This window comes from Leucopleurus acutus, assembly GCF_964270905.1.
Source record: "Leucopleurus acutus genome assembly, chromosome: 8".
Lineage (NCBI taxonomy): Eukaryota > Metazoa > Chordata > Mammalia > Artiodactyla > Delphinidae > Leucopleurus > Leucopleurus acutus.
The window spans coordinates 49,379,507-49,392,508 of record NC_139151.1 but is presented as its reverse complement, the minus strand read 5'-3'; the positions used below and the strand labels follow the sequence as shown (position 1 = coordinate 49,392,508).

The 13,002-nt window shown below is 39.5% G+C and overlaps 1 protein-coding gene across 6 annotated transcripts in view; it reads right to left on the bottom strand.

Annotated features, from left to right (window-relative positions):
* Positions 1-268: 268 nt before the first annotated feature.
* The window catches only part of DLG2 (discs large MAGUK scaffold protein 2), an 812,656-nt gene continuing 799,922 nt past the window's right edge, over positions 269-13,002 (bottom strand). For all 6 annotated transcript variants that reach the window (XM_082844899.1, XM_082844901.1, XM_082844902.1 and 3 more), the window contains 4 exons: positions 9,526-9,698; positions 7,339-7,448; positions 2,254-2,345; positions 269-540 (listed from right to left, as the gene is read on the bottom strand). In XM_082844899.1, coding sequence (XP_082701025.1) covers positions 434-540; positions 2,254-2,345; positions 7,339-7,448; positions 9,526-9,698 — 482 coding nt within the window. In that variant the 3' untranslated portion in view covers positions 269-433. The remainder of the gene's footprint in view (positions 541-2,253; positions 2,346-7,338; positions 7,449-9,525; positions 9,699-13,002) is intronic.

Sequence of the window (13,002 nt, the reverse complement as noted above, 5' to 3'; positions counted from 1 at the left end):
GCATAGTTATAAAATTCGAAGTGTACCAATTACAGATGTGGGTAATGGGAAGGTTGGTGAAGTTCAAGTGCTGGCAACTTTTCTTTAAAGCAAAAAACACAGGGAGCTCAGCAGCTAAATCAGCTCTGGACATCTGCTGGGTGAGGAGGCTGCCCATCTCTTGGGCACAAAGCCCGTCAGAGGTTCATCCCTACCCCTGGCACTCTGAGCAAAGCAAAGCCTTCCCGCGTACTGCACTGTCTTTTCTGTCCCACCCTTTGGCCCCTCCTTCTCCTTCATGGCTTCACACAGTTTGTGTTGTACATTCATAAGAATTCACATTGACTGCAAAAACATAAATGCAACAGAAACATAAAAGCCTCCAAGTAGTGTATTATATATATTTTGTTCTTCTAAATGCTCTTCTGTCATTGTTGGAGGTGCAGTGGCTAATTTATAACTTCTCCTTTGAGGGAATCCAGATGAAAGGCCCAGATTGCTCTTCAATAACAAGCTTGCATTGGTTATAGATATCTTCTAAGGTGTCACCTTGGACAATAGCTAGAACAAAAGCAAACACACTGGAGTTAGGAATCACTCGCTGGCTGGTGAAGAACCACCATCAATCACGCAGCAGAAGCTCAAAGAGTGACAGACAAACTCATCAGGAAGCTTAATATTACTTTTTATTAGTAAGAAAAAGCAGAAATTCACTTACGCAAAGTCACGACAATGATTTAAAAAAAATCCTTACAAGGCACGTCCTAGATTGGTAATAAATGCACCATGGGCTTCCTAACTTTCTACATGTCGCTCTGTAGTTCTGCATAATGAATCATTCATTTATTTAAATTTTATGGGCGTGTACTCTGGGCCAGGCACTGAGCTAGGCATTGATCAATTTTCAGATTGAGAGCTCCCTGTTATCAAAGAAAGCCAGACTTATATTCTCCGTACTGTACTTATTTTGTAAGGGGCAGAAATTCAAATATTTTAGACACAGAGGAAATAATAAAGATTTTAGAAGAAACTTTAGTTAATCTCCTCAACCCCCAAAACCTTTAAAAGAAAACCCCATTCATTCTCCAAGTAATCTGGTAAATCGAGATTTTACCTTACAGGGCTGTTTGTAGTGAGAATACCTTATGGGCAACTACTTGTAAAACACATAAAAATAGGAGGAAACAAACAAACTGTGTATTACCTAAAACACCAAGTCACTTACAGTAGATTTAAATACATTTTATTGTCTCCTTTGAACAGCAGCTATCTTGTAGATAGATATCCCAAACACATCAGTCCTATCCGTATGACACTAGGGCTTAAAAATAAACTGTGACTGAAACATGGTTTAGATCTGCAAAAACAATCCTCAGAATGTATTGATTATGATTATTTTATTCCTGGATATAAACCACTGGTCAAAATGTACATTGTTTTCATTTAAAAGAACATCTTGGATGTTCTTTTAGGATGAAACATAACTCATATCTTTGTTATTAACCAAAATTTTACTTAAGATTTACCCAATTCAACATATTTGCAAACTGCTAAGCCCATGGCATTTTCATATTCTGAGTGAGAGAAAAAAGGAAACACCAAACTTCATGCACGGTAACTCAGGAGGAAAGTTCTTGTTTTTAAACCATCAGTGGTAAGGCAAATTCCATAAGTGTTTCATGAACGCATGTTAAGGATAAAGAACCCAGGACGTGATACCCAGGACAAAATATCCCCCCAAATTCATGTTTCCAAGGAAATATTTAAAAAGGAAAAAAAAAGTTTTGCATTGAGACTTGACATGGAATTAATTGAAATACAGAAAGTGTTTCAACATTTTCTTCAAGTGCTGCTAATGGGGAGACAGACCCATAGGTCCCTGAAGCAAAGGACAGAGGCCCTGGGCTTGCTTCCCAAGAGTAACTGCTTTGGATGGTACACATTTTGAGCCTTAAAAGTTTCTTTTTCAAATTTTCTGATGATCTCAGGGAGAGAAGCTGAATGAGGTATTAATGCTTAAAATCTCCTTAATAGCAGGAGATAGCTCAGTGGCATCTGCCACTCACAGTTTCGGGTAGGGCCAGTGGGAACCTGGAAGCTGAATCCAGAGAAGAAAGAAACCAGAGTTTTGGATCAAATGGAAGTAGAAGGAAATAAGGGGTTTTTAGCAGGAAGGTCTTAGGGCCCAGGTACACCAGGCCCAGAGCCCTCTCTATACCAAATGTCAGACAATTAATCTCCTTTCTCACAGCACAAATGTAAATGAAGTTTTACCTGTAAAATATTCTCCAAATTCTTGTTCTAGCTTAATTGCACGGTCATAGGTTTTCTTGGCTTGTTCCTCTGTTAAACGCTTATTCATCTCCCTGGGAAAATGACAGTTTGCTATTAGAACACAAAGGGAACATACCAAATCCTGAAACACTACAATGCATGGAGAAAATGAGTCCTGCAGGAAGCCTAGTGTAATCTTAGCAGCAGCAGTCTCCTATTCCTCTTTGCTGGAATATTTTCAGCCACTAAGACTCCCTCCCGGGGGCTCACTCTCTCGGAGGGCAGTCTCTTGGTCCCATATGGGACTGAAGCAGGATCTGTTCCGTCATGATTTCCAGTCACTGGTTCTGTCCTCTGCAGCCCCGCAGAGTAGGACTGAACTTCCTTCCTCCATGCCAGGCCCTTGGGTCTTTAAGTCAAGTGCTGATGTGTCCCTCGAGGCTTCCGCTCTTCCAGCAAAAACTGTCCTGCTTCCTTCATCTATTCTCTCATTGGATATAATTTCCAAATCCTAACCTTCCTGGCCACCCTTCCTTAGACTTTGTTTTCATCTATCTCAACCTCTTTTAAACATGGGATGTAGAATTGAAAGCAATCTTCTAGGGTGGCCAGAGGGAGGAGAGGAGAGGAGATGGAGAGAAGGGAAGACACATCACAGCCTTTCAGAGCTCATTATATCTAAGAGAACAAGACTTGACTGTTCTCAGGTCCTGACCTCGCAGAAAGCTTTGATCTCTCGACTCTCCCATCCTCCCCAAGGGCTGCTGTTCATCTTCAATGTGGGCAGGAGACATGTGGAGTGGAGAAAGAGACAGTGCTTCCAACGAATTATAGAAAATGTGACAGGCCCCTCAGGCGTGTGTATCTTTCAGGCCGAAAAAGCATTCTGTAGCTTGCACGGCTCAACTTCTGCAAACAGTGAGGCATGCCTATAGCAACAAGAGCCCTGAACTTCCTCTGTTTTTATAATCAGTGGAATTTCAAGGAGCTGCTAAAGATGGCTTGAATTAAAGATACAGAGAGAAAGGAACAATCAAAAGCGCTGGGACCAAAATATTTTCAAACAGACTCTAAGCAAGTCATATCAAATAGCGAGCCAGAGAGAGGAGCTTGGCAAGAAGGAATCTCCGATGCTTATTTTGTTTATTTTTGTTTGGACAAAAGAACGGGCGGTAAAGGAATTACCCTGGGCATTCTCTGTCCTTCTTTCTGTTAGTCTGTCAGCCACTGGTGTATCATTAACTGTATGTTAGTGCTGCTTAATCAATCGTAAGATTATTTAAATCCAATCTAGTCTCAAGGACAAATTGAGGAGGGAGGAAAAGGGAGAATAACCTAATCTATTGATTCCCAACCAGTGTCAGCTTTATCCTCTCATGTCCTCTAGGTGTTAACATTTTTTGCCAACCAAAGTGTACTTATTAAGTAAGAATTATTTTATCTTCCCATTTTTCTTAATCAAAGACTGACAATCATTGCCTCTGATCATCATAAGAATACCAGTGTGACTGTACTGATAAAAGTTCAGCTAAGAGCAAAGACAGTTTGGTTGGTCCATCGGGAGGCATCGCAGGTACAGGTACAATTTTGAAGGCATTGCTGCTTTCGCATGTCACTTTAGGATGCCAGATATCTGGGTCTTGAGCATGTAGTCTCAGGTTAATTCCTTTTTCAGAGCAAGTAACTGAGGTCAGAAGTAGTAAAGGAACTTGCCTAAGGTAAAAGAGTGAATTTGATGTAAGAACTCAAAGGTTTTTTTTTTTTTTTGAAACCAATTTTTAGTGAAATAGACTTTCCAGTATGCCAAGACTTTCTTTCAAAAGAGGCCCTTATTTAGAAAAACACAAAACAAAACTGAAGTCTGACACTAACACAATTCTGGACTTGATGTTGATGGCTGCAATATACAGAAGTGGGAGTTTCCTGAAGTCTTGTTGTTGAAGTAAACTCATCTTCAACTGAGGGATGGTATCTATAATTCTCTTCCTAAACAGCACTAGCCCTAGAAGCTTTGAGTGGCTGTCACTCTTGGGTGGCAGGAGATGCTGGGCTAAACCAAGGTATCTTCTCACAGAAAGAAAGTGTTTTGCTCCAGATGTCAAGAAATCATGTAGGTCTGGTTCTTCTTTGACTTCCCTGGTCCATACTGGTCTGTCTTCTCTGAATTCCCTTTGCGTTTACTGTAGCAATACTGAATTTAGGGTTTTATCCTCTAATACATGAACTTGTTTTGTCTCCCTGCCCAATCTGCTAGTTCTTTGAGGGCGGAGACCATGGCTTGTTCACTAGCATGTGGCATGGAGCTGAGTCAACACTTAACTTACTGAATGAATAAGTGAACGAAGAAATGAAACAATGAACGACTGGAGAGCTAGACAAACATAATTATGATACAGTTGAAGACAGAAGTAAACACAGGCCATCATGGGAGCAAGAAGGTAAAAGCAGATTGGGGTGGAAGTGTGGGGAGCCACAGGAAAGCTTCTTATCGCCATGGGATGGGGGTGGGGAATAGAAGTCACACGGCAGGTACAATGTAAAAAAACACCTGTTTCATATACGCCCTTGATTTTATGCTCCTCTGAAGAGTCAGCTACGTATGTGCTAATAAGTGCTGTGGTTTGATGTGGATGATGCACTTGAGAATAATGTGTGTGATGATCTATCAGTGCCTAAATGTGGCAGCTGCCATGCTTTTGTTCCAGGTGACCTAGCCTTCACCCCTCCCTGCGGAATGGGCAATTCATGCCAGCTTTGCTCCTCAAGTAAAACCCTCAGAAAAAGAGTGAGCTAGAAAGGAAGCGTCTAGCATTTCCTAATAAGATCACATTGGTTTGAATGTCACCGTTACGGTACTACACATATGGCTGCAGCAAATGATGTCAGAGTCACTGTCTCATTGTGGAGTCCAGCCTTCAGCAGGCTTGATTTTCCTTGATGATACATGGCCGTGACAGGGCCCTAAGGCAAAACTAAACAAGGCATCTCATAGTTGTGGAAAGCAGTAGACCTTCTCCTGCTGAGAACATCCCCCAGTGTTGCACTGAACCAAATGTGCAGCTGCGGTTTCTCCCTCAGGCCTCCCTTTCCCCGGAAGCCACTTATCCCATTGCATGTTTATGATGTGAAAACTTATTTTTCTATTTCTGAAACGGGCCTTTAAGATGCAGTTCCCAGGAGGTGGGGGCCATATTTCTATGCTTCTTATTAATGTTAGCAGTACTAATAACATTTACGAGGCCCTTCGCAGATTATAAATCACTTTTACTCAAGGAAATTTGCGGTTGCTTAATTCACTTTGCTCAATGCCCAACACAGTAGCTTACAAGAGGAGGAATTTAATATGTACCATTAGGGATAATACTATCAACAACCATTATTTTATCTTCAACACATATTTTTCCACAGTGCTAGCTGTGGGCAAAGCTCTTTATGATATATAAAGAGGTATTAGTACCTAATTAGTACCTAATTTAGGTATTAATACCTAAATTCATGGGGCAGAAGGTACTAAGAGTGACCTCCTGACTTTATTTTTTCATCCTGGTAAGAACTTTGTCCATCTTTTATTTATGGGAGTCTATTCTGCTTTTAAGATATATCTCTGGCAATTTCCCTAGAGATCGACTATGTATTTAACTTAATTCTCTTAGACTGCAATTCCAGCTACTGTCGCTTCTTCCTTCTAGAGAAGGTGCCGAATAATTGGTCGATATCCTCTACAAGTAACTGCTTTCTCCTCTGGGATGAATGATTTCATTTTCTTTGGTCTTTCCATAAACACTGTTTTCTAGTACTTCGTGGTTCACTTCTGAACCCTGCCAAATGCTCTAATGTCTTGAGGCCCAAATGGAGGCATATTTGGGCAAAGCTCTTACAATGGACACACTGGTGTCATCTCTTGTGGCCTCTTGGAAATGGCACTGTTTACATGGTTTGTAATGATAAAATAGTCTTATTCCTCTTACAATAAAGTAACTTGAAATCTTTTATAGTAATAATAGCTACCATTTAGTGAGTGCTTATTATATGCCAAAGACCATATGGAGAACTCTACATTCAAGATGCTGTTTAACCTTGACACTAGCTCTATGAGGTCTGCATCATCAATGTGCTTAGTTTAGAGGTGAGGAACTAAATCTTACAGATGTTAAGCAAATTGCCTGAGCTCACATAACTGAACAGTGGCAAAGGAAAGAACCAAACCTAGCCTGATTAATTTTCAAGTCCCTGCTCTTAGCCTTTTTGCTCTGCTACTTTTATGGCTACTGCAGCGTCACTTTTGCATGAGAGTGGTCTACAAAATAATGCCACCAATTTGTATCAAATTGGCACAAAAAATATTGTTACTTTACAGCCAGATCATGAATATCTGCCCATTTTGTTTACTGATTTTTGCAGGAAGATATTTTACACATTCGCTTAAAGATAAAAAGAACAAAAAAATCCAAGTCATGCATTTTCCCCTTGTTTATAAACGTACACAGGTCTGGAGCTTTTGGTTAAGCTTGTAGATGTTTTACTGAAAGACCACTAAGAAAACGCCCTATTAAGGACAGCGGTCTATATAACATGAGGTTTTAATTAAGAAACATGAGAATTCTATGCTATAACAACGTGAAATGCCAATGCAAAGAGTCTAAAATATTGTTTGCTCCTTCTATGAAAACCCACACATTTAAAAAAATTTACTAGTGGAACTGCTCTCCAAAGTAAGAGATAATTTAAAGATGATTGCTTCCTATCATTTGGAAAGCAAAGCAAGATAAAACAAAAACAAACCAAACCAACCTACCTTCAAAACTGCAAGACAAAATGAAAATATCACACACACAAAAACAACTTGTGCAATGAAAACAAAAATCAAGAAACATTAGTGAAGACATTTTAAGGAATTATTGACATTATGTCTCTAGTCTTTCAAAAGAACTTTCACCTATCATTAAAAAAGGGAATTCTTAAAAAACAAAAAAATCAACAATGGCAGTTCCCATTTGTAAGCATTTATGACAAAGAGCTGTTAACAATTTGCTCTGTCGTACGGAACAGGGGGCTGGATGAAGGCCGCCGCTGTCCTCCACTTACATCAGAGGTTCCAGAGACTTGGGTTTAATGAAGATGGCAATGGGATAGAGCTGGGCAACTTGTAACCGCTTGATAGCATTTCCTGATACGTCAAGTATACAGTGTTTGCCCTGGAAGAAAGAGAAGAAAAATATGGAGTTAATCCAGGAAGAATGATCATAATCAAACCAAAAGGAAAAAAAAAAGTAAGTATGTTTTAGAGGGAGGTAAAAGATACTGGATTTCAAATTTTGAAAAAGAATCACTGCAAAGCATAAACAAAAGTTGATATACAGGGTCATAACCAAATGTTTGCAATAATTTATATTTCTTACTCCTTTACTAAGCGTCTGTCACTGAGATAGATATTTTACTTGTGTTATCTCAGTTAACTTTATTTCCTTAAATAAATACCTGATGCTCTGCACAAGGAAGCTGTGTAGCCATATGTAATATGACTGAGTCCACCCTCATGAAACGCTCATAAACCATATCTGAAAACAACTGTCAAAAAGAAATTCCCAAATTGTCAAAGAAGAAATCCCTACCTATGAGGTACATATTATCAACTGCATTTTACAGAAGAAAAGACTAAGGCTTAAAAATACTAACTTGCCCAAAGTCTCAAACCCAAGTCTTATTGGTTGAAATAAATAGATACCTTATTGTCTCACCCTGACCAACGTTAAATCTGGAAGAATGGTAATGTGAGTTTAGAACAATCCCATAAACATCTGCTGAGTGTTTATATGTATCCTGCCTTCGATATGCTCAGTCTAGTATAAAGCAAGGACAGACACAAAGAGTTACCTTAAATATTTTATCTTAAATGTTGAGAGATAGGCTTGCATAGTGTTTAAATATCTTGTTTCTTAACAAATAAAAACCCTATTACACTATAGCACACCTCATTTAACTTGCTTTCCACTGCAATGAGTGCTCAGAGCAAGGAGCTGCTTTATAAAGTATTTCTGGAAAAACAGACACATTTGCCTCACATCATATTCTGCCTCCTGGAGGGAAATGGCTTCATTACCCCGAGGCTAAAGAGCTTTACAAAAGAAGAGAAAAAGCATACTATGCAAATAGAAATAGTCCTAAATCAATAAAAGGGATAAAAACTCATCCATAATATCCGTGTAAAAATGAAGAGAGTCCAGTGAGTACTTGAGCTTTTATAGGAGAAACACACTAAGGTGGCTCAAGCCTTTACCACTTACATAAATTCCAAGTTTGCTATGTGTGAAATGCAGCAGTTATATAAAATGTCTAAATGCAGTTTGATTATTCACTGGCCAGATTATTCACAGAACAGTTCGAGGTAACAAAGGTTGTGTCTACGAGAATAGATGCCATTATCCGGGAAGCTGATTCGAAACAGTATGATACAGCTCAAAGAAGCCAGCTTTCCAGAGAGAAGAAAGCAGACCCACCTTTTTACTGTATTCTCAGACAGACAGGAACATTTCTTGTTTAATCTTTTAAACCAATACATTAAAAGGGGGGGGGGAAGGTTGTGTCAAATCCAATCAATCCAACAAATATGATTGCCTCTTAACTCTTTTTTTTCTTCTATGAAATTGGTTCTCTGTGTTCACAGGAGATTAGGATCTTTCCTTAGGCAAATCTTAAAGGTACACTGAAGTGCGTTCCTATCCTATTCTCTCTTGAACGTTCTTCTCATTTCCACGCCCTTGAAATCATCAGGAGGAGGGGAATCACAGCATCTACACCTTCTCTGAGTTAAAATGTCTGCCAGCAACAGGCCAGGCAGTCCTCCCCATCTATCTACCCCTCCACCAGGAGGATCTCGAGTGTTCAGGGAGATGAAAAGTTAACTCCTGCTAACAAAAAGAATTGAGGACCCTGATCTAAACAACGAAGACTGACAAAGTTTTTAAAGTAAATTCAATGTTGTGGCCAAAGAGAAGTGAGTCAAGGATAAAGTGAATCTCCATAAGCTTCAAGCTGTTAATTGCCTTTAGGTTTATAGCTCCCTTTCCTCCTCTCCCCGCCAGGTCAGTCTTTATTGAGATTAGAATAAAGATTAATGATCTTGCTCTAAAGGGAATCTCTGCTTAGAGGTCTTAAAAGGAATATTTAATCAAAATTTACAGCTGAAATCAGGAAGGAGTAATGACCAAAACAATGCAGTTTGCCACTTGGGAACCTTCTTCAGGGGAGACGTAAGATGATTGGGGAACATACCCTTTCTGCTACAAATCTCACAGACTGCACACTGGTTCCATACAAGTTGTCATTGTACTGGCCGGCTTCTATAAACTTGTGCTCTTGGATGTCTTTCTCCATCTGTTCTCTGGAAATGACAAAGTGATAGTCTCTGCCATCCACCTCGTAGTCACGCTTTGGCCTCGTAGTATCTTTATAAAACAAAAAAGATGAAAATAAGGTAACTTTATACTCATAAACTGCCTTTATACATATATTTTTACACCCTCAGCATAGATATATAAAAATATGTAATATGAAGGACCATGACATAGTAGCAGGTCCCAGGCTTAGCCTCCCACTGTAAAGACTATAAAACTAGATAAAATATATGGAAATATATTTTCAGGCATCAGACAACAGGCAGTGTTGGGCTGTAATACTTAAGAGCAACACGAAGGGACTCCACATTTACTCCATTTTCACTTCCAAATGGAGAGTGTCTAGAGGTCATGCAGTGCTAGGAGACTCTGAAGTTCAGCCAGACTGTGCATTTGGTTGAGACGCCAGAAGGGCCGCATGTTATGAGGTTACTCTCGACTTACTCTAGACCCACCTTCACAAACCCTAAAACCAAGTCAAAACTGGAAGAAGCAGATTTGTCAGTAAATTATTACCTGCCAGAACAAAAACTTAATATTCTATAAAGGAAGATAACAAAATCCAGATGCCCAATAATGTAGCATCACTATGTCTAGCACATGATAAAAGATTATGGGACAAGCAAAGAAGTAAAAAAATGTCTCATATTAAAAAATGGACATGCAGTATAAATATATCCGGGGATTTTAAAAGATGTAAAATGAGACGGTCACAGTTAAGGAGGGACTAAAAGTCATCAACTCTAACCATAGATAGAAATGGTTAAACTTTTTGGTAAGAAGAGAAGGGAAAATAATTTAACGTTATAAATAAAAAAAGAACGTTAAGATAAATGTCGCATGATATCACTTATATGTGGAATCTAAGAAATACAACAAACTAGTGAATGTAACAAAAAAGAAGCAAACTCACAGATACAGAGAACAAACTAGTGGTTATGGGGGGGAGGGGCAATATTAGGGGTGAGGGGGTGGGAGGTACAAACTACTGGGTGTAAGATAGGCTCAAGGATGTATTGTACAACGCTGGGAATATAGCCAATAATTTTGTAATAACTGTAAATGGAAAGTAATCTTTAAAAATTGTATTAAAAAGAAAGAATACAGGAGGGAGTAAGATACATTCTATACCTGCCTTGCTCAGTGTGGTCACCAGCAGCCCCATTCAAGAGCACTTAAAATGGGGCTGGTCCATACATATACAATACACACTGGATTTCCAAGACTTACTACCAAAAATTATGAAATACCTCAATAATTTTTATACTGATTACAATTGAAATGGTATTGTTCTGGATATATTGGGTTAAATATAATTTATCCTTAACATTAAAAAAATGTTAAAATATTTTTCATCTTTTACCCAGATATTCTTCCTAGAAATCCATCTTTAAAAATTATCAAAACTTTGGGGCTTCCCTGGTGGCGCAGTGGTTGAGAGTCCGCCTGCCGATGCAGGGGACACAGGTTCGTGCCCCGGTCCGGGAAGATCCCACATGCCGCGGAGCGGCTGGGCCCGTGAGCCATGGCCGATGAGCCTGCGCGTCCGGAGCCTGTGCTCCGCAACGGGGGAGGCCACAACAGTGAGAGGCCCGTGTACCGCGCAAAAAAAAAAAAAAAAAAAAAAAAAAAAAAAAAACTTTGGATGAAGTTTTATCCTTAAAGATATTCACTACATTAATTTATAAATTATAAATAATTATTACACATAATTATAATTGTATTTGAGTTATAATTCATAATATTGAAAAGTAGAGGAAACCCAAAATACCCATAAGTGAGAAAGTATTAATTATGATATAATAATCATTTAAAAGTTATAAAATTTTAAATGATATTAAGCAAAAAATATCTATCTATCTATCTATCTATCTAATATGTGCCTAATCATGGGAGAAAATGCATGAAAAGAAAGAATAGGTAGAAATCTATGAAAATATTAGCAGTGATGTTACTTCTGGGTACCTTGTGGGATTCTGTATTTTTATTTTCTTGTTTAACTTTTTATCATTTTCCATGTTTTGTACAATGAACATGTATTGATTTTCATAAAATAGTGCTATTAATTAAAAAAAGAGAAAGAGGAGACTATGCAAGGTGGAGGGGAAGTAAAAATGGTGTTAAAGGATTTTTTTTTCTTTCAAAAGTGGAGGAACAAGCTGGGAGCTGTGACGAATGGCCTCGGGTTTGACCTGATCATTTCTATCTGGAGTCTCTCTCAGGGTATGCTCTGTGGCAAAGTCGCTCCCCAGAATCCTTGCTGGGAACAGTTTCATGAGATAGCACAGTCATCCTAGTTCCCTCCTGCCCATGTACTGCACACATGCAATTCTTGCTATTCTTCTGTATTCCGGGAGACATTTGCAGTCTTGAAATGTAAGAGACACTTCAGAGCATAAAGCTTAAAAACTGCAGAGTGAGAAAGAAATATCTGTTGAGATCAGATTTAAGAGCTCGATGATCTAATAAATTAAAATTCCCTGGTGGGTTTGTCCATGTACACAGAAGGCCTCTATGTATTTTTATGTGACACAGTGGGAGTAGAGATGGAAGTGGTGAGTGGGTGGGTGGCAAATGGGAGGAAGGAGAGCAGATAGCCTCTTACAGGCATGTAGCCCTGAGTGTACCAGAGGGACCAGCAGACCTGATGATTGTCCATAATGACAAGAAAGCAGATTAAAGTTTGCAGTGGCCAGGAGGGTGGGTTAAAATTTTATAATCCTTGTCTGCATCTTCCCAACTCCTGAGGCTGTGAAACACTTGGGAAAGGCTATTTTGTTTTGCAATGACACACGGCCCTAAGTCATCCTGAGATTTTAATAGATGTGATTTTAATAGATGGCTTTGTTTCTGATCTCTTTTCTTGTAACTGAGGGTGATCACCAGTTAGATCCATTAAACCTGTAACCTGCCTTCACTGATTGAGCTCACTTTGTTGTTACAAAAAAACCGTGCAGGTCCTCCAAGCGTCACACAACCCAAACGATGTGTTTGCCTGAGCTGTTTTTCAGGAACTCAGAGTCAGCTGCGTCCAGTTCGAGCTTGAGCTGGTTAAGACCACCGACCCTCCAACTGGGCAAGTGCCAATGTCCACTTGGTGACCTGACATCAGGGGGTCCCAAACTCCACCCTCAGAACATGCTAATGCTGTGATTTTCTGAACATGCTTGCCATGAGGAAGCCTGTAGCTTACTTGCACCTGCACAGAATGACATTTACCTCACCTTTTTCTTATTTCCAATCACCCTTCCCCATGCTCCCCACACCTCAGACCGCCCTGCTCCTTCGTCCCACAAATATCCCGTTTCTCGCCTTCGAGGAGGCAGCGAGTCTGAGAGTCTGAGATTCGTTCTCC